Source organism: Fistularia commersonii, chromosome 28 (assembly GCF_037954325.1).
Source record: "Fistularia commersonii isolate RoL2024-O1a breed Wild chromosome 28, RoL_Fcom_v1.0, whole genome shotgun sequence".
In the NCBI taxonomy this organism is placed as follows: Eukaryota; Metazoa; Chordata; class Actinopteri; order Syngnathiformes; family Fistulariidae; genus Fistularia; species Fistularia commersonii.
Window position 1 is genome coordinate 8,120,382 of NC_141311.1, and position 22,246 is coordinate 8,142,627.

Sequence of the window (22,246 nt, forward strand, 5' to 3'; positions counted from 1 at the left end):
CTATAGGCTGGAGGAAGGCAGCTGTTGCCGTTACATGTATCAGCTTTGCACAGATACATCAGCGGCTGGAGAGAGGAAAAAATTAAATACGAAGATGAGCCCGTCGACACCGTCGTAAACACACGAAGCTGTAATACAGATTTTTTTTTTCCAAGAAAAAAAAGTTAAATCAAATGGTACAGAAAAGTAGTATGTCCAGGACGCCTTCGACCTCAACCCAGGAGATCCAAATGGACATGTTCGACCATCATCCTCACACACAGGTAGGAAAAAACGGAAGAGCACTGGCAAGAAAGAAAAAAAAACTCACTGAACCGCACACGTTCTTTTGCGGTATTACAGGTGTGTGTGTGTGTTTAGATAAGTGACGCCTTGCTGAGGATTAACAGGTTGCTCATCAATTAAGGCGTTTAATTGGAGGTCGATGCTGCTTATGAAACACATTTCACACCAAATTACCGTTTTTTTTGTTTGTTTTGTCTTTACAAAAGAGGCGTTTGTTTTCCCTTTTGTTGACGTCCGTCATCAGTCGTGTATATGTTTGATTTTTTTTCTTCAACGTGTTTTAACTACGTGTTCGAGTCCGTAACGACTGTTGTTTATTCCTCTGCTCGTTTGGAAGCCACGCCTTTGTCTCAACTAATGAGTAATTATCTGATACAGTGTTTCCCTCTCTGTGAATGTAAAACTGATGTTTTATTTTCAAATCTGAAGTGGAACACTAATGTGTCGTGTCGAAACACTGTCAGGGAGCCATGTTTTAATAGTAACTATTATTGTTGTTATTGATCCAACCCACCATTTATAGTTTTATCCCTCAACTTTTGACGCCGTCACACCCTCATTGCCGCAAATAGAATTCTGGCCTTCTTAGTGATGTCGTAGGCATGTTTAGTCACAGGAGTTTAAATGGAAAAAAAACAAAACATATATATATTTATATATATATATATAAAAGATGAGAATATCTGGAACAAACACACCCACGCTGAGCTCAGTCATTGTCTCTCCAGAGAGAGAAAGAGAGAGTGAAAGAAAACACCTCACCAGACAACCATTGCTTTAACCCATGCCAACTCCCGCTCTCCTCTTTACTCCCACTCCTCCAAGCTCCTTCTATCACCCGCCCTCCATCCCCGCCACCCCGCCACCCGCTCCTCCAGGTTCTCCCTCCACCCATCATTCGTGCAAGTCTCCGACTTTCGTCATCCAGCATCCACTCGTCCCGTCATCTCTTAGCAGCCAGGTCGTAATCTGCTGAACGTCCTCTGAGGAACAGATGGAGTCCTCCCGTGTGCCAGGCAGCATGGTCGGGATATGTGTGTGTGTGTGTGTGTGTGCGCGCACACACGTGCACCTGGCACCTCTGATCAATAAGAAATGAAGTTCATCCAGCCTGCAATGTGTCACAGATACTCAAGTCAAACTTCGTAGTATATTTTATCATTTCCGACCCTGCCGCTTTTCAGACGGACAGATTCTGTTTCCTCCGCTTGTTTGACAGCTTTTGGTTCTTTTGCAGTGAATTTTTTTACACCCAGGACACTGTAGGAAGTGCTTATATTAAATATTAGCTGTGTCTGGCCAAGCCAAAAGCAGCAAGCTGTCGTTCAACTCTCAGATCCAGGCGTTTACGCAGGCCTCAGAAATGTACACCTTTATTGTGACGACCTGGTTTATTTGTGCATTTCCCCTTCTGTCATCCGCCATCCCTTCATGCTGGTGTGTCGGGTGCAGGAGGGTGCAGCTTTGCCGTTGCCATCGCTAATTTTATGCACGCACATCGTCAATGCCTGAGGTTAAAACTGTCCAGACAGCAAGGGAGCCAACGTTCAGATAATTCCAACATTCATGCAAAAGTAATGGTAGCTGGCTTCGTGTGGATGTTTTCATAATTCAGGCCACCACGGCATAATAGTAGTTTTTTTTTTCCCCATATGTATTTCTTATTTCACTGTTTTCAGCTGTCTAATTTGCAACCTGATCAGGTTGTTTTTACAGATCAATCTTTCTTTAATGAATCCCATCCCATGATAGATTTATCTGCCGTATAAAACAGTTTTCAACCATAGCCTGCGTCTGTTGACGCCCCAATCGTGACTTTTCAAATCAGACCTAAATGCGTCACGGAGGACCTTTAGATTTCACTGAAGTAGAATTTGAATACTTCATCCACCACCGCATACCGATATACTTATTTATAACTCCACGGTTGAGAGATGGTCAGGGACCCACATTTCCAATATCCAGGAGGAGATGGACTGAGTTCTCCACCTGTCCGGCTCCACAAGGGAGAATAAATAAAAGGGCAGGTGGGCGACTGATCCCAAGTCAGTGCCTGGTGGTGACTTAGAGATTAGAAACAGTGATTTGACCACCACCAGATTACAGATTAGCGCTCATGTCCAAGCAGAGTGGAGGCACTGTGGCCCGATATTGTGCTCCCAACCTCCCTCCTCACTGCCAGTTAACACCCCCACCCACCCTACCACACACACACACACACACACACACACACACACACACACACACACACACACACACACACACACACACACTCAAAACCCTGTTTAATTATACACGTCATTTGGGGAGGATGTTTACTAACAGGAAGCCTCCGCATCCCACCCCCTCTGGCATTTCCCTGCCCTTAAGCAGAGGGAAGCCGCCCAATTGTTGCCCCCACCATGAGACCACTCCAAACACACACACACGCACATACGGTGGTCGGGTTGAATCTACAAATTACAGTTTAACCCACGGTTGAGTTCGAGGGCCGTCATGAGGCTATTTAATGGGGAAAGAATGTAAACACACTCAGTCAGAGTCAGTTATCCTCTAGCAAGTGCACCTCATTGGCCAAAACAGGCCCAGTCATACTCGACCAAGTGGCGATATCAAGTTTATTTCACTTGATATTGCTATCTTTTTTTTTAGCGACCAACCTTATATGTGGTTAATTTATGAAGCGCATCACAGTTGCGGTGAACTCCTGCGCCCCCAATCTGACGCCATGACCTCAAGTGCTCCGAAATGGGCCGTAATTGAAGGCTGTTTTCTAATCGGACCTCGCGTCATTCATCAGCTGTCCGCCGGGCTCCTGTGCTTTCCCAGACAATTTGTCGAAGTCGCATTGGATCATGTGCTGTGCCGTCACCATAGTAACGGGAAAGACTTTATTGCTAGTCTAAGAAGGGGCAGACGAAGGGAGCTAAATGACAGCAATATGGTCGTAGGTACCACCGGGGAAATCTGGTCCGGACCACGTGACGGCTGCTGTTCGACCAATGACATAATGGCTCACACTCGCTTGAATTCTTTGTATGTATTTGCTGACAAAGGATGTGTAACCTGATCCAGGTGACACGCACGACAAACGGTCGGCACAAAAAAAACGTGTATCTGGAAGGATCCATTAGAAGAACGGATCAGTCGTTCATCCAACTACGAGGCTCTCACTCAGCTCTGTGTCCAGCAGAGACAATTAGACAGGGATTTATTCGAAGAACCCCAAATGTGTAGTTTTTTTTTTTATAGATTAACACTACAGTTTTTTTTCTTTTTTTTTTTACAAAAGTATATTTCTAATACAACTTTAAAACTCATACTGGGATCGCAGGGTCTCAGGTAAGGGAGGTAAGAGCCAATCACAGCTGTTGTTGAGTGAGAGGCGGGGCCAGGTCACCTGTCCGTCACAGGGCCATGCATATAGACATCCAACCATTCACTCTCTCACTCACACCCATTGAGATTGATTCATATTGTTTCATATTTATGAGAAAGTACACCCCCAGGTGCTCTTTTACTTTTGTAGCTGTGCCAGCTGACCGAGGATGGGATGTCGTCGGGGGCGGCATAAAGGCTTCTAGTCCAAAATGCGCGCGTTTACATTTTACAAATGTAAACGTTTTATTGTGCTTTCTTTTGGCAACAGGATATAATCAAGGGAGGTTCAGCTTTAGAATTGGGCAAAAGTAACTTTTCTATCTCAATTGTTCTCCTAAATTTATAGAAATAAATAAACATTTTTATTCTACAAAACAACTTTTAACTTAGATTTACATTTTTATTACAGTGTAAAATGTCTTTCATAACTCATGACCCAATAAAACTTATGGTACTTTAAGCTGATAGTATTGCATGTATGGATGCAAACAAAATGGAAAAAACTGGGATGGGGATTATTGTTGGTTTTATTTTAGTCTCTGTGGAATCAGTGGAATAAAGCGAATTAATGCTAAAAACACCCGTGATTCATTTTGATGTATATCATCTGTGAAGGGCCGAAAGAAATCCTGCTGCTCATCTTGCTTTGTCGGTGTTTGAAAGGGGAAAGCCGACGGCGCACTCCGATTTAAAGGTCTCATCTGCCTGATTCCCAGTGGGCGAGGGGAGTGCGACCCACGGAGGGGCATTATCATCTCATCCGTGCTTTCCTGAATTCCTATCCCGGTCCCCCACCTCCTGCTCTGTGGGCGTGGTCACACGCTCAGTGGAACAGTCCACTCTGTACCATCGCAGATTGTTTTTCACAAAGGCAGACCCCTGATCAACAAACATGATTATCCGGCATTGTGTAGTCATGGTGATGCGGCGCTGGGGTGGGCTCGTAATGCGCCGTTTGGCCTCTGCCCAACCCGGAGTGGCCGTTCGCCAAGGGTCTGCCAATCAGATTAAAGGGGCTGCAATGGAACATGAAAAATGACATGAAATGAACACGCCGGGCGTATTTATCCCCGGTCAGCCTCATGCCCCGGGATTGGCTGAGTACCGTTTTATCTGCAGCTCGATCTGACCGCCTGATCGTGTTTAAAAACATCGAGCCAAAGGGTTAAAGGTGTCACTCGCCATAGAAATCAGTTTTTCTCAGAAATGTCTCAAGATAAGTTATTGTGGAGTCAAATTGTTCAAGTTTTTCTTGTTTCTCTGCCCTTCCCCTTCCCCTTCCCCCTCCCCGGCGCGACCCAAACTCCCCGTGTCCAGGGAAAGTATGCCAAGAGGAAGAGCCGATTCAAGCGTTCGGACGGAAGCACCTCGTCTGACACCACTTCGAACAGCTTTGTCCGACAGGTAACGTTTCGCACTTAATCCTCCCGTGCTTGTCAACCTGGGCCAGTGGCGCATCTCCGCTTTCCCTTCCCCTTAATGAAGAATTGAATGAAAATTTAATGAAGTTAAAAAAGCAGACTTTCAGGGCTGGATGTTCAGTGGCTCCCTTGAGACTGTCAATGTCAATAAAGTATCATCGAATATCGTCAAATTTCTTTCATCAAAACAGATATTTATATATATACATATGTATCTGTTTTAGTCAGATTTGGTGTATTTATGCAAGTTTAATAGCAAGAAAAATGCTTCTTTTCTTTTCTCACATGTGTATAGAAATGTTTTAATTCCTTTATGTAAAGTGTTCATATCGAGTAAAATCCCAGTCAAATATGCTGTACCGCTGAGTGAGTTCTCAGTCAATGGAGGCAAAAAACTTTCACACATCCATTTGAAAGACATGGAGCAGTTTGAACATCCAAATATGGATCTGAATCAGGATCAAAATTTGAATACTTAAATACTTTTCATACATGTTGGAGCTCTGACACACATACACATGCGCACACACATACAGTTTTATCTGAAATACTCAGATGTATTTTAACATTATTTAATCTTTGTAATTAGTAATGAAAACGCAATACATCACATGTGTGTTAAACATCTTTTTTTCTTCCTTGTAAAACCAAACCAAACTGAAATACCTAGAAAAGCCAATGGATCAAATTTTTTATCTTCCTCAACAGTGCTGTTTTAGCTCCTTAGGAACGTTTCAAAAACACACAAACAACATATCAAAGGGTTCACGTCGGCGTGTTGGTCGGCAGGGTGAGTTTTTCTTGCAGCAATAATAAGACAGGCAGACAGAAACTGCTCACCAAGCTCAAGTACAAGCAGTGACTACAGTAATTTCCATGTGCTGTCCTTCACTCTGGCTCAGAGATCTTCGCCGGTAACAGCGGCCTCCGAAGAATCCGATTATTCCCCAGGTGTCGCAAATTATTTGCTTCATCAGGAGGGGCCAATTAAAAAGGTTGTATTTTTGTGAAATGAATTGTTTAAAGAAGCATCTCGCTGAGTTTTTCGAGTCATCACGCACGCCCAACCTCTTACCGACATCCTCATTCACGCGTGATATTTCTCAAAGCCGCCGCTAAACAAATCCTAGCTTCTTCTTTAGTTCTCGTATGTCTGACCTCCTCACTCGTACGAGGATATCATTTGCCCCTCTTGGAATGGCATCGTTGTTTCTCTGAGGGGAAAAGAAAGCCCAAAAATAAATAAATAGAATCTCTACTTCTGCCGGGGAATGCGGGGAGCTGAACTCTCCTGCAGATTCTAAAGGTTAGCGGCATCCTTTCCCCCCCCCCTTGTCCGTCACTAACTCTGTAACGTGGCCTGGTAGGGAGATCATGTGCAGTCGCGCCTGCAGGTCAGGCTGGATTCGGAAATCGCTCACGCTTGAAAAGAAACGCCGTGGCAGGTGATAGAAATGAAGCACCTCCTGAAATTCATCTTCATTCCTGTCTTGTTCTGCTGCACAGCCTCCAGACGGAGATTCATATTTTTCATCTAAGCGGTAGAGGCCATTATATTCCAGACGTATACAAAGCTCCTGAAACAATGTTTAGAAAATAAAAGAGGGTTTTATTCACAGAAAATCAACCTTCCAGTCACTTTAAAGGTTTCTGTTTTTCATCATCTGCCCTATTTTTGCCTCCCCTTGAGCAACTCTGAGCATAGCTCTATATAGGCTTTACAGTCTCACACACACCTACGCAAGTGCACAATCATTCACCGCGCTTGCATACACACACTCACTCACACACACACACAAATACACGAGAGCCACAATAGGCCAGCATTGGAGATGGCTGGTACAATCGGCCTGGTTTCCATGGTAACCGGACCACTGAATCTCCCTCTGCGTGCAGGCACAGTGGGATGGAGACACGAAAGAGAGGTTGCTTGGATGGGTTTGTGTTTGCATGTGTGTGTGTGAGCGTGTGTTTATGTGTGTGTGGGTGCAGCCTACGTGTTTGTTGTGCTGCTTGTTTGTGTGTCGAATTGAACAAAAAAAAACCCACTCTGCATCCTCAGGTGTGTGACGACAGCAGCCACAGGCTGTTGGAAGCCGCCACGTCAAAAAAGACACAGCATTCAATTTCATTTTGATTTTTGTTTTTAAACTAATCTAGTATAAAATGTGTTTTATTTCTCATATAGTTAGAAAAACATCTGGAGGGTAAAAATGGATAGAAAGTACAGGGAAAATTAGACTATTTTTAAAAAACAAAGACTGGAAAGACAAATCTTTTCGTCAACAATTTAAATGTATTTATTCTTATGTATATAACAGTTTGGAATTTTTTTCATTTTCCTTACAGATTTAGATTCTGTTCACAAAGTACAGCCCAAAAAACAAAAATGCTGTCTTTTGGGTTTGTCCTCTGCATTATTCTGACAGATTCTTTGAGACAATAAGATACTGGACTTTTTTATTCTGACTTAATTGAAAATGCCGCATGATAGTTATTTTAGAAACAAAACAGAATCATCTTCACAAACCTAAAGATAATTCAGGAAGGAATTGGGCTTGTTGGAGGATGATTTTAGGGCTCTGGAAAACTGCTGTTTAGTGAATAAAATAATAGATATTAAAAACAGCAATAACAAATAGAACTAAGGCAGATCAATTTGTATTTTTGGTAAATATACCGTTTAACTGAGATCAATCCGAAATTAAACTGGGATTGAGAGTTATAGAATTAGGCGTTGAAGGAGCTAAGTGTGACATAACTACGGGAATAAATGTATACCGATGTATCACCAAAAGGCCAATGGAACGCTCTATGCTAGCGAGCGAAAATCACAAGTGCACATGTGATTCTGAGCTGCCAAAGAACTGCCTCGTCCAGCAGTGATGATAGCATCCACCTTTGGCTCCGTCGCTCTGCACGCAGGATGCCTCGGTAGGTTGCCGTGTCCGAAAAGGTCCAGAGGGTTTAGAGGGTGCAGAGAGACGAGCCGCCGCCCTGCCGGCCCTGACATATGAATCCCAGCAGAGCTCCAGTTGCTGCTGCGCCTGGCCGCTCCAAGCTCTGCCCGTTTTTGCACCTTCCAGCTGACTGTGTTGTCATCAGCCACCGACAAAAGCGTGGGGGAAATTGCTGGGCCTCCAGCCATGGAACGAGCCCGAGGTTGCCCTCTAGTGGGCCAGTTGGACCCCTCTTATCCCCCCAATTCTGCCAGCCGCCCCCAACAAAACCCAATATACACTCCCGATACGTTATTGTGTTCATGAAAATATTAACTAAGTATTCATGAAGACTTGTGGTCAAATTGCTCCCCTTTTGCTTATTTTGTGCTAATTTCCCAGCTTGTGCCACAGGCAGTCCTTTTAGCAAGAAATAAAAAAACTTAAGGGAAAAAAAGTTGTTGTGAAGCAATGTCATAAGACGGGTCATGGTCACACTTGGCTTTCGTCCACCCTGTCATTGTGTGGAGGGGGTGGGACATCAACATGATTCAAATAGTCTCTCAAATGTTGTATTCTGTAAAAAAAATATAAACTTTTTTATACAAAGCTTTAAATTTGGAGGGAAGAACTCTTGTTTGACAGTTCCGAACATTTACGACCCCCTACTTTTAGTACTCTAAACATATTTTTGCCCTGAAATGCAGATACCAGTGTGTAGGTGTGACAAGCCGATCTTGATTGATAAAGTGAGCCGCCTGATTTATCACTCAGGCTCCAATTTCAAAGAGCGTGAACAACATCGAAATTTATTTTTTAATCCCAAACCAGACCTATATTTCTAAAGAAATGTGTTTTATGCAGTTATTATACAAAAAGATCTCTTTAGATCACAGATTCATGGGTCACAAGTGCCAACAATTCATCACATAATTCAAAAGTCCATTGCATCGCCAGCTGCTTGAAAGCGATAAAGCCTCGATCGGCAAACTTCTTGTCCTCAGATCAACGGTGAACCTCCCACCAGACCCTTTCTTAGCCTCCCGTATATCCATTCTAATCCCACCTGTCCGATGCCCTGCTTCCGGGAGATGTGCAGAGATACAAAGATGGTGAGACCAGGAGAGAGACTGGTGAGAATGAAGCAGGAGAGAGAGAGAGAGAGAGAGAGAGAGAGAGAGAGAGAGAGAGAGAGTGAGAGAGCGTGTGTGTGTGTGTGTGTGTGAGTGTGAGAGAGAGAGAGAGGGAGGCGGGGGGTTTCCCTGGACGCTGCCCCAGCCCCCGTCGCACGTCAGCTGGGGCATTGAATGGCTGACGGACGCATACCAAGTGTCCTTCTTGGTCTCGCTGCGTTCACGTCCCGGTTTCTGCCCGGCCCAAGGCTAAATATATTTCCCCAGTTTGCAAATGTAGCACAAGTCCTGCAACCCGACCCCCCCCTACCTCTGTCCGCCACCCCCCTACCCACCCCTACTCCAGCTCCCTTCCTCTACACAAGGTTCACGTTCCCCAGGGTTGTGGAGGTGGGGGCGTGTGTGCGTGTGCGTGTGTGTGTGTGTGTGTGTGTGTGCGGGTGTGTGAAGGGCTGGAGGTGAAGAGAACGCTCGGTGGTTTTCTCACACACTGCACTCTTTTCTGGATTTCTCTCATACACACCGCACACACAAACACACACGTATGCACTTGTCAAACTAACTGACAGACACTTGTAGCCACTGTCACATAGGCACACACACACATACACACACACACAGACACACACCAACACGCACACACTCTGGGCTCCAGAATTGCCCCCCCCCCACCCGGGTTTGCCATCGTGAGGCAAATTTGGCAAACGAGGAATGGAGCGGACCGAGAGGATTCAGAGGCCCGTCCTGGTAAGAAGCCTCTGGCAAAATAACCAAAGTTGTGTTCTTTGAGCCGCGTCTGCCCGGACCCCGCGGAGGGTTTGAATGACCAGCGCCGCCGCATGAAACCCGCGTGTCCACATAAGAGTTTTTAAAGTTCAGCCGACACCTTTGCTCTGAGTCTGTCAGCCGGGAATCTCGTCCGCCGCCAGCGTCCTGGTCACGCCGAACCCCTCCGACGTGGTTCTCTCTTTGTGATTCCATTTTGGGCCGACCGCAGCTGCTGGAGAGGCGCTATGTTTTTAATTTAGACTTCCAGTCCCACCGGCCGCCTCGGCTTATATGTGCACTGCCTGCCCGGCTGTCCCAGCACTGTGGCCGTTTCACTGTAGTCTCTAATCTTCTTTGTGTACTGGGTTAATTTGTTGAAAATAATTTGAAATCGTATTGTCGTGATCAGAAAACTATCTCTGTAAGGTATTACTGTAAGAAATATTGGACAGAAAGCCCAACAGCGGACCAGCCTTATCAATGTGAAGGATCAAGTTATAAGTTTCTGTCGCTCGTGAATTAGCATTTAAATGACATGATTTAATGCAATCGACCCACAGTTTGCTAGATTTATATGAATCTATTGACTAGCTGGTAATTCATTTTTATCCTTCTAAACTTCTAAACAATCCATTAATTGTTGTGATAATTCTGTCACAATCCTTTTTATTCCCTAAAAGCAGTGGCTATTTTGATTTTCATTTAACAACAAACAACCCAGAGCGGGTTTTCATTATTTAAATGTTGCTTTTATGTTTTAGTAAATAATCTCCCTGAAAAGCTGCAGCAAATAGTGTTAAATCAAAAAGAAAATTATTATTTAGATCAACTTATTTAGATTTCAAAAGTCATAGTGCCACAGTTTTTATTAGATTATGATCTTTATCCCTAAATGTTAATTAGTATAAATTCTCATAATATTGAACTATAATTTTACACTTGAATTTTGTGATGATATGATATATATATGTATGTTTGTTTGTTTTTTAAATTAACAACATCATCCTGCCTTCCGCTCATTTCTTAATAACGGGGATTCCTAGTCAGTTGAGTCCGTGATTCATCTTTTGTCGTCATCTCCGCGCCGTCCAGCTTGTTGCCATGGCACTGTTGTGACAGAGAGAAGGAATATGGCCATTTACTGCCGCCGGCCATGAGCTTCAGACAGGAAATCTCTGCGAATTTACCGTTTGTACATCTGCCTGCTCTGGACAACATCTCCCTCCTTTATTCCATTTGTTTTTTTTCCTCGCTCGGGACAAACATTTGATCATCCTCTCTGCTGATCTAACCCTGAATGTGTCGTGAGAGCAGTCAAACACCAATGTTCTCTTTTCTCATGAAGTGTTCGATGGCTGGAGCCCAAGAACACCCCCCAGGAACCCCCGCTCCCCCCAGGAAAAGGATGTTTAATGTGCTGTATTTCCCCTTTGTTCCCCCTGCTTGTCACATCATCCGACGCGGTGATATTTTTATCCGTATAATAATCGAAGATGGAGTTCACACAATGTGTTCGCGCTCATTCGGCAATCACTTCTTTGTCATACATTATGGAGTCTGACGGAACCTGCTGCGACGCTCCTGCTGCTGCGTGTCAGACGCAGACAAAAGTCTCTGACCTGTTATCTGACACGAGCTTGAGGAGAGGCAGCCGTCATTTCCTCTGTTTTCTGAAGGAGGAACGGCTTCTTCTCCCCATTTGCCTTTTTCTTTTTTTTCTTTTTTTTTTTTTTCTTCTCTCGGAGCCATTTACAAAGGCCACCGAAACAATGTTAGCTCATTTCCTCGCTGTACAGTGACTCTTTTCAACCCTCGTTCTTCAAAGCACTTGTCTTTGGCCGAACCCGCCCTCACTCCTGATTCCATTACCCTTCCCCGCTCTCTGCTTCCCTCGCCTTTTCCAATTTATTTTGCATCATGGCAAAGGAGGTATGAAATCATGCTGACGCCCCGCTATATATATATGAATACATTTATATACATATGTGTATTTATATATCAGACCTTCTGAACTCCTTTGCTTTTGTATATTTGTTTTTTCGGCTTGTAGGCAGGAAGTCAGTCTGTGTCTGTGTGATTTCTCTGAATCTAATAGTCTTATCCAACGGCCGCTTCTCCGGCCTGCCATCTTAAAGCAGTATCAACTTTGATTGTCGTGAATACGGCCTTCCCTTGCGGATTTACAAACTCCCGGCCTCACAACTCTAACTACAGGTCGTGAAACGCTCAATTGACCCGCGCCGTGAGAGCCCTCACGCCGGATCCGAGGCGCCAATTTCCCCCCGGGGTCTTTTCTTTACCCTTTTTCCCCACGTATTCCTTCCGACTCCTCGCCAATGCAGCTCCCACCAGCTAAGATGGTTACTATGACATTGCCGGGGTCTCTGTCGTCTGGCACCGCCAATGGGGAGGCAGCTCTACCATCAGGTGGCCTGTAGCTATTTTGAACGGGAGCTGTATGTGAAGTGAAGCAAGCTGCTAAATTAGAGACACAACCCATTGACATGGAAGGAGGAGAGGAAGAAGAGGGGGAGCTTTCGGAAAGCAACGGGGCGGAAGAGATTTGTTCAGTCCCTGTCAGTCAATCAACGCCGTGTGATTGGTTTCGGGGTGGGGAGGCGGAGGGCGCACCGAGGTTATCGATCGGCGTCTGTCCACCTTTACCTTTTTTTTTTCACAACATATAGACTTTTGAGTTCGTGTTCATGTCGCGGTCCGTCCCCTCGGACGTGAACTGAACGAGTGACTCACGGTTACAAGCGTTTTCTCCGCACATTTTCCACCGTGCACTCACACACTGACACAGAGTCACCACCTGTCCCTCCCACTCGCGCTCTCCGTTTCGCCGCGGCCTCAACCCGTCGAGTCGATTCTGTCGTCATATTTGTCCTCCGTTTCTCTCCAAAAGTCCCCTGCAGCTCGCCAGCAGAGGTTTATTTGACCTCCCCTCCGCGGCGGCTCCGTGCCGGGATGCACCTGTATTGTTTGGAGGGTGACTCAGAGCCGGCGAGTGGGGGCGGCTGTTTTCGTCCTAATTAGATACAGAACGCCACTCACAGGATCAGTCCTCCCACTTGAGTGAGATGCGGGTGCGCTGCTGCGAGTGTTAGAGTTTGAGTAAATGAAACAGGAAGTGTGGATGCCCGAGAACACGAGGTGGCAGCCAGCCGTCGCCTTAGCAACAGGGAGTGTCTAGGTTTAAATCTGCCGTTGCCAAGCCGCGCAGTGCCACAATGCAACAGGTGGCCGGGGCAGAATCAACATTGACGTTTTGTCGGTTCGTTTCAGATCAGACGCAGACGCATGGTTAACAATCAGACGCATAGAGAAGTGTTACACACACACGCTGACGCAGCACACATTCACACACACACACACACACACACACACACACACACACACACACTCACTTTCACTCCTCCACACATGACCAGTTTTCTCTCTGGTTATATTTGGTGGTGGTGTTTGTGCCTCTTGAAAATATTTCTCACTCAAAGTTCTTGATAATACTATGTGTTTGCCCAGCAAGTTTATAAAAGAACGGCCTTTATTTAATGCTTTTATTTATCTATTATTACTTCTGTCCAAAGGATTACCGCTTTCATGCAGTCTGTTCACCCTTTTTTGAGCAGAATAACACAAAATGTACTGTTCTCAATTGACTCGGCACTGCAGACAGAGCAAGAACTGATTACATTTTGGGCTCAAGCTGGAGATCCTTGCTCTTTTTAAAGCATTCTAAAATAAAAAAAGGCATGTTTTCTGTCCAATTTCATTACTCTTTCCAGACCATGTTTTATATTTTTTTATACCATCTTTGTAAAAAAAAATGTTTTATTGTCCAGACCTTTGCAATGGTTTCCGTCGTTGCAAGTTACTGATACTGAAAGTTTTCATATTTTCATTCATTGTTGGTGTGGTTACTAATTGTTTTTTTTGCCATCATTAGCACTTTTTATTTCAACTGACACATTTAGACAACGAGAGCTGAGATAAACTGAGTATGCTGCAGTGCCGTGGTATGTCGCAGTTTATACTTGGCCACCAGAATTGCTTTTCATTTTTAGAATCAGATGTGTGCGCTCTGAAGTACAGGTCTGCAAGGCCTGTGCGAAACTGTTGATTTAGTATGTTTGCTAAATTAGTTGCAGGAAGTCCTTGGCTGTTAGCGCTGGAAAGACAAAGATCCACAAAATACAAGCGTACATTAAATAAATAAAATTAAGAGATTCACTGAAGACTTTATCTTGAGTAAATGTCAGTGCCCGACAACTTCTCTCTGAAAAGCGTAGTGTGTAACACTGACAGTTAGCATGCTTTGCTTGAACAGATTTTTAGGACATTTTTATTTTTTTGAGCGAATGTCTAGGTCGGGTCAGTGATGGTTCTGTGAGTTCAAAAAGGAATATAAAAGACCTGTGAACACTTCATAAGCTCTGGCGCCATTGCCATTGCCATTGCTCTTTTTTGTTCCAGTCCTTCATGGGATTGACTGAAAAGGGGTCTGGAGTTGCCTTGGCAACAAACAAGCAGGAGAGGCCGTCACTTCATCCTGATCAGGATGGCTGCGAGACAGCGCTGAGTTATTCGTGTTCGGCCCGTCATTTCTCCTTATTGCCCTCGCCGATCACATCACAGCGTGACCCGAGGGTGTTCGGGCTGAGTCGTCACACCACCTGAGGAAAATAATCGGGTAAAAAAAAAAGAGAAAACAAAAGAGGAGGTGGTGTTTCGACAAAATAATATTCTTTATGAATAGATAATCATGACTACGAGTGTGAGTAGTTGTATGTCTCTGTGCGGCCCTGTGATCGATCCAGGACGCACCCGCCTCTCGCCCGATGCCTGCACGGATCGGCTCCAGGCCCCCCCCCACTATGGGATCAGCAGTTGAGATAATGAGTGAATGAACGAATTATCATGAATACCCGGCAATCACGCTCTCAGTTTTTGTTTTTGCGGATACATGAGGATGTGACCTTTTCTCCTTATCGACCCGCCATTGCTTTATTTCTTTAAAAAGGCACCCTTATTTTTTGTTTTCCTTTTTATTTTCCTTTTTATTCGACTGACTCGCCAAATCTTTGCATCGACTGTTTGTTGTATCAGTGTAGTCACGGACCTTATCGAGTGGTTCTACACCCTGGTGGAATAAAAAGGTGTTTATTCCTCACACAGCTATGTGCGAAGGTGTACTGTTTTGTTGCCAAAAGTGAAACCCTTGTACCGTTCGGGCACCAAGATCAAAAGATTCGAAACAATAACTGCTCGGGCCTCGCCGAATTTGGCTCGCTCGTCGAGCGAGTGCCCTCTTTGTGTTGTCTGACACATCTGCTTGCTTTCCAGCCGGGAATTTTCATCATCATTACATATGGCGTATGTCATCTTTGCGCGTTCTCACCTCTATTTTAAAAGCCAACACCTAATGACTCACTTCTTCTGCCTGGCACATTCAGCAGCCCGCATTCTTGTCAGCACCTCCTACAAGGCACCAGGCAGCCTGTCAACCTAAAAAAAAAAAAAAAGAAAAAAAACAGCTAGAAGAGAACAAGTGGGATTGTTACATAAAGCCAGCACTCAAACACTTCAGGACTTCAGGCCGCCCCTCTCACTGTACCGCTCTGCCCGGTAGTACAGTGGGCCGGCAGCACAAGCTTCACCAGAGGCTCTGGTTTTTTATTGTGGTATGGGTGTCTGGATAAGGGTCAGTTGCCGAGAGTCAGGTTACGGGCCACATGAGTGGCGGATGTGTTGGGAACCGTCGCCTCTTCATGAGAAATTTATATCCCTGCTAATATTATAAACAGTCCTCACGCGTTTTTTTAGTTTTTTTTTCCCCCCCCCACCTGTACTTGTTCCGCCGCCACTTGACACGCCCACAAGGTGATGCACCTATGCATGTTGGCCGAGGTTTTCCACCGCAGAAGTGTCAACTGCGCCTCTCTTAACCCTCGTTGGGAATATTAGTGCGTTGTTATGCATCCTCTCCGCCTCATATTACACAGAGTCAGCTTTCAGCCTGTATGAGGGGTCCATTTGTGTGTTGATGCAGGTCAGCCCTGACATAACGGGGGAGTGAAGGCTTTTGCAGCGCAGTCTCCCCGCCGTTCCGTTTCAGACAATACGGATGCTAATTTAAGGTACAGAGTAATTAAGGTAGTGCTGGATAATTAAGAGATGAGCAAACCAATTAGCACTGGCTGTACCATACTGAAGCCCAGGCGGGTAAGCTGTGAGGATTTATTTTTTTTAATTCTGTTCATTTGGTGGTAACCGACCTTTTCAAACTGCGGGTCACCCACAGGTTCACAGAAGAGAGCTAACCGCCCGCTGAGTTAAATAAATATAACTTTTGTCAAACACTATCATTTCATTTTACCTGCATTTAAGCCTGAAAATACAGCAGTCAGTTAACTTGTCGTATCCTAAGTAGTATTTTTCAGCTGTGCGGGTGAACCGACTGAAAACGAGGACTCTTGATTTGGATTATTGTTAAATTGTAGAAATTGTTTTGGGGTATGTGATAAACACTCAATATATTTTAGAGAGGGAACTATTGTTACTCCTTAGTTCTGGTCCATTGCAAGCATGTTGTATTCAGCGTTTGGTGTATTTGAAACCTCACCGCATTGTATAATATTCGTTCCCCTGGTTACTTTCACAGTCGGTTTGCGGCGCGGCAGCGGTACAAGGTTCGACACTCTCAACTCACTGCAAGAACATCGCAGTCGTCAATATCTGTCTTTTCTCTGTGGTCCTCATGTTCCCCGTCTGCCTACACAGGTTCTCTCCAGGTCCACCTTCTTCCCTCTGCAATCCAAAGACAGTCAGACGGTTCACTGAAGATTAAATTGTCCGTAGGCGTGAATAAGGGAGAGAATGGTTGGATATCTTCTGAGGTTGACAGGTGACCAGGTCGGATCCCACCTCTCACCCTGGGTTTGTGCGCAGGACAAGCTGCATCGATAATGACTGAATGAGCGTTGCTTTATTTCTGGATAATATTATGGGACATACGGGAACCTGTGGTTTTTTGACTCCAGTAAACCGCAGCGGTGTGGCTGGTTTGTCGATGATTAATGGCGTGAAGAAAAGGTTTATCTACATACTGTGAAGCAGCTGCTGATTTTCCCTTTTCACAGACTGAGGGTGCTCATTTGCAGGTAATTTACTTGTGTTAATTTATACCGGGCTTTGCAGGAGTTGCATTAATTAAGGTGCCTCATCTCAGTGTCACACAGATTCTTGCCTTTGGAATGAACACACCCAGAGACCTGATGCAAAGCAGTGTTTAAGATCCAGCATTGATTGCCACAGACAAACTGGTGAACACAGCCTTATTTCTTACTGATGAACAGGTTGACACAGCTGTCAGTGTGCGTGAAGATGAATTTGACAGGACTGAAAAACACTTTGGGAAAACACTATAAAACAGCAGCTCATTTCCATAACCTGGCTCTTCTGTTTTGTTTTTCTTTGGCCTTCATTCTTTGTCGCCGCCGTTCAGACGTACCGATGTTTATTTCAGGGCTCTGCCGACTCCTACACCAGCAGGCCGTCAGACTCGGACGTGTCCCTGGAGGAGGACCCCGAGGCCCTGAGGAAAGAGGCCGACCGACAGGCTCTTGCTACGCTTGAGAAAGCAAAGGTCAGAGGTCATCTGTTGCAGCTCGCTCTTACAATGTAACGGAGTGGAACCTTGATTTAAGAGTGCATCAACTAGCGAGTTTTTCCAGAATACAAGCCAACACTCAGTCGATTATTTTGCTTTGGGATTCGAGCCGATATCAACTGCAGTTGTCCACAAAGTGCAGACGCGTTGCCCGCCACTACATAGCCAAGCGAAAATAATCGAAAGGAAGCATGACCGAGGTGTGCGTCTTGTCAACTTTTCCGTGAAGAATGGTGAGATGCGTGAGCAGGAGCATCATCTGTGAGAAAATATTTACAGAGATTTGGCACAGCAGAGGGTAGGAACATCAATGGGCGGGACATCGGAAGAGTCATTCAATGCCAGTCGGTGATGGTTTGATCTTTTTAAAAACAGGACAGCATTCACTCTGTCACTAAATTAAATGTAGTGATAAAGTGTAGCACAGCGTGCAAGTTAAATTTAGCAATACATTGTAGCATTAATAAATCCTCCTCCCTCTTTGCCTGATTTTCAAGGTAAATATGTGTAATAACACCCGTTTATTTAATTACATTCTCTTTTAATATGTGGTGTCATTTTTATACATTATTTGTTCTTTCTAAAATACATTTTTCTTACAACAAAACTGGGGGGCTGGAACAGGTTAATAGCATTTCACTCCATTTTAATGGGGAAATTTAATTTGACAAACGGGTAAATTGAGTTATGACCTCAGCGCATGTATTCAACTCAGGTCAAGGTATTATTGTAGTTGTTTTCGCCGCACAATCACTTAACATCCTGATCACCGTCAGAGTTGTATTACACGTTGAGTGTGCGTAACAATACCCACCTCATGCATCTTTTGCAGACCAAACCTGTGGCGTTTGCCGTGCGGACAAATGTGGGATACAACCCGGGCCCCAGCGATGATGTTCCCGTGCAAGGGATGGCCATTTCATTTGAAGCCAAAGACTTCTTACACATCAAAGAGGTGAGAGCTTAACAACTTTAGTCTTTCAGAAATATTTTAAGGTGAATGCGTGTGTATCGTTTATTCAGTTTCGCCTTCATTAAGATCTCAGGTGCGGCTTCATCTTGGCATCTCCAGTGCAGGAGTGAGATGTCAGATATGGGCTGATGGTGTGGACGACTTAGTTTTTGTTTGCTTGGCAATCTTAGAGCACAATCAGCCCTCATTTTATTTATATTCTCATGCTATTCTGACCTCCATCTTGTTCATTTACAGGCCTCGTCAGCAACTTAGGCTGTGAATGTAACTTTAGTCCACGGACGTAATGACTTGGATCACAAATATATAATGTAGTTTCTGTAATTTCCTCTAAATCGCTCTGATCTCGCTCGAACGGAAATGTGAGTCGGCTCCTGATGTTTGGCGCCGTGTTCCGCTGCAGAAATACAACAATGACTGGTGGATCGGGCGTCTGGTGAAGGAGGGCTGCGAGGTGGGATTCATCCCCAGCCCTGTCAAACTGGAGAACACCCGTCTGCTGCAGGAGCAGAGGATGAGACAGAACCGTCTCAGCTCCAGGTAACCATGGAGGTTCTCTGCAGATAAGTGATCATTATCAGCAGCACCACTATCATGGAGGGAGCTAGATTTGAATTACCTCTCAAACTGTGGAACAGCGGAGCTAACCACTGTGCCACCTTGTCGCCCATTATTATTGTAATTCTTATTATTAATTATTGATATTGCTATTAGTGGAGGGCAATGCAGTGCAAATAATAATAATAATAATAATAATAATAATAATAGTTATTATTATTATTATTATTAATTATTGATATTGCTATTAGTGGAGGGCAATGCAGTGCGGTGGTTAGCACTCACGGCTCACAGCAAAAAGGTTCTGGTAAAAAAAAAATAGCTAGGTTTTTTTCGAAGTGATGCACGTTCTCTGGGTTTCTCCTGCGTGGGTTTTCTTCTGGTTCTCTTATCGGTCCAAAAAACAGTCAGTAGGTTCATTGAAGACTAAACTGACTGAAGGTGGGAATAAGAGAGTGAATGGTTGGACGTCCAAAATGAGGCCCTGTGATTGACAGATGACTGTTCCAGGTTGAACCTGGCTTTACAGCATGGACCGGCTCCACCCACCCCTCGTGATGCAATGAATTTGTGAACTGTTACTAACTTGCACTCTTTATAAACACATAAAGTATTTGTTATCGGCTTTGATATCAAATATATTTATTTAAATATACCCAGACGTCTATGCAATAAAATGGTGTGTCTATGTTGCCATAGTTACAATCAGACCAAAAAAAAAAATTTTGATTGCGTTGAGAAAAGAACAAAACAGAGTCTCTGGGCTGGCCTCCTCCTAACGGCCGACAGCGCGTTACACCCACTGATAGCCTGGAAAAATACACTGCCAACCTTTTGGATTTCAAGCCAAGGTATTCTTTTTTTCTTCTCATCAAAATAAGTCAAATTGTCAAATCATCCCCTTCACCGGGAAGGATCCTTTCTTAACGGCAGAAAAGTGAGAAGGATTTGTGGGAATATTTAATTATAAACGAATTTCTCATTTCAAATTATGAACAGCTCTTTTCAAAGGCTTTTTAGTCCTGATGTTTGTATCTGTCTGTGCGGCTTTAAAACAGATACTTGAACAACGGGCGCATCCTCACGCCCGTGTGCGGTGAATCGTCAGTCACCCTTGCCTTTTCTTCCCTCTTCCAGTAAATCCGGAGGAAGCTCTAGTCTGGATGTTGCCACGGGAACCCGCAGGCCCACTCCTCCCGGTACAGGTGAGGTCAGATAGGTCTCCTGAACAAATGGCGAACTGGTGTACGCGCGGGTACGTGCACAAGCCTGACAGAGAGCGTCCGAGTGAAAGGAGATGCTGCCTTTTTTTTTTTTGTCTTATACTGCTGAACGTCTTATCTGGTAAAGGACACAGTAAATATGACAAACTCAATTTTTACCCCCCCCCCTCCCCCGAGCACATCATACAGACCAGAACCGTCCGAGTTAGAAAAGAAAGAAAAAATAAAGTTAACAGAGGACGAATCATATTTAGATGAAGCTTTTAATTGGCTGGTTATTCAGGCAGGATGTTGAATCACAGCGTGTCTCAGAGGTGGTGGGGGGGTTTAAAAGGTCTGTCATTAGTGCACAGGGCGGGCCTGAAATAGAGCTGAGAGCGGGCCACACTCATTAAACCTGATAAGTGTGTCTGGTTTGAGCGGGTATGGCCGGGACGACGCAGAACCGCCGCTCTATATCCATTTGCTGTGGGGGGATGGGGATGGGGGAGTGGGGGGGGTGTCAAGTGCAAAAAAACAAATAACAGGTTCACTTTAATCAAATAGATTTGATGGGCTGCTCTTAATACCGGCGGGTCGCAGAGTCTGATCGAGCTCGTCACATGATGAGTTCTTCCTGAAAACAGCACCCCCTCCCTTTAGTATCGCCCCTTTTCATTTTCCTCGACTTCTTCACCGACTTCTTTCACACTTGCTCTTCCCTCACACTAAAACCATTTCCTCCTCAGCTATTAATGTTACCGTGCTCGTCATCTGTGCTTTTTAATTATTATTTATTTTCAAATCTATGCTGTGTTTTCTGGTTTTGGCCAAACTGCGCCGCCTTTTTTAATTTAATGTGTGATATATTCTCTCTTTGCCTTCAGTTACTCCATGCCTGTGTTCAGATGCAGCTCACATTCTTCTATTCATTCTTCCCTCTTTTTCCTTTATTTTTCCTATTACTTTCTCCACTCCCATCCTCTTTTGCATCACCTTTTTCTTCCTCCTCTGTGCTCCCTCCCTCCTCTTCTCTCTCTCTCTGCACCGCCACCCCCCTGACCCTCCCCTCATCAGCTCCCGTGGACATGTCCACGGTGGCCTTTGACGCTGACCCCCTCGACCTTGATGCGGAGGAGCTCCCTGAGTCCCAGGGTGACCCCCGCTCCCCCAAGGGCATGTCAGGCAGCGTAACATCCCCTCAGGCCAACACCCACCGGCTGCCCTTCTTTAAGAAGGTAACATCAGGGGCCCAGGAGGCCGCTTGCCTCACCAACGCCACCCCCTTCCTCCACCCCTCGCCTCCTGTGTTCGCCGCCCCTCTCCCCCCCCCAGATGCGATCCGGGCGAATGTCTAACTGCTCTCCTTCTTCGTTTTCGTCTATTTCTCACTAACTTCTCACGTTTGAAGCGCCCCTTACCCAACCCCGAACTACCCCCAACCCACCCCGACTGCGGCCACCATGAGGTGTTGGAATGTTTGCTTCCGTGCTTTTCGGCTGGAAAAGGCGCCGAGCTCAGTGGCGCTCTGAGACGGCTGTTGCTGCAGATCCGTCTTTGCTGAAACGACGCCACGGTGGAGGCAATAGCCGGATCTTCTCTCCCAACCGCCCCACTTCCCAACTCCCCTCCTAATCTGACACTAACTAAATGTGCTCTTGTGTTTGTCTTATGTGTTGTTTTGTGTTTTTTTTTGTCTCCTCTGGCTTTTTCTGTGGAATGCTACTGTAGGTGGCCCGGCTAAACAGAAACAGAAGTCGGTGAGTGTGGTTTGTTTTCTAACCAAACTAACCTCTAACAGCTCTAATTCTCACTTTCATTCTTTCAGATGTGTTTTTTCTTTTTGTTTTTTCTTACATTGTCTCAGTTCCTCTGAACTGCGGCCCGTGTCTTGCTCGCGGAGCGTACGCAGCT

The 22,246-nt window shown here is 45.0% G+C and overlaps 1 protein-coding gene across 3 annotated transcripts in view; it reads left to right on the plus strand.

Moving 5' to 3' along the window:
• cacnb1 (calcium channel, voltage-dependent, beta 1 subunit) overlaps positions 1-22,246 on the plus strand; it is a 34,003-nt gene continuing 11,757 nt past the window's right edge. Inside the window, exons 1-7 of one of the 3 annotated variants that reach the window (XM_086176164.1) lie at positions 1-263; positions 4,984-5,070; positions 17,456-17,575; positions 18,432-18,554; positions 18,976-19,112; positions 20,268-20,335; positions 21,410-21,570. In XM_086176164.1, coding sequence (XP_086032290.1) covers positions 174-263; positions 4,984-5,070; positions 17,456-17,575; positions 18,432-18,554; positions 18,976-19,112; positions 20,268-20,335; positions 21,410-21,570 — 786 coding nt within the window. In that variant the 5' untranslated portion in view covers positions 1-173. Of the gene's footprint in view, positions 264-4,983; positions 5,071-9,535; positions 9,907-17,455; positions 17,576-18,431; positions 18,555-18,975; positions 19,113-20,267; positions 20,336-21,409; positions 21,571-22,063; positions 22,093-22,246 lie in introns of those variants that run through there. The other 2 variants (XM_086176165.1, XM_086176166.1) reach the window with 2 other exon arrangements.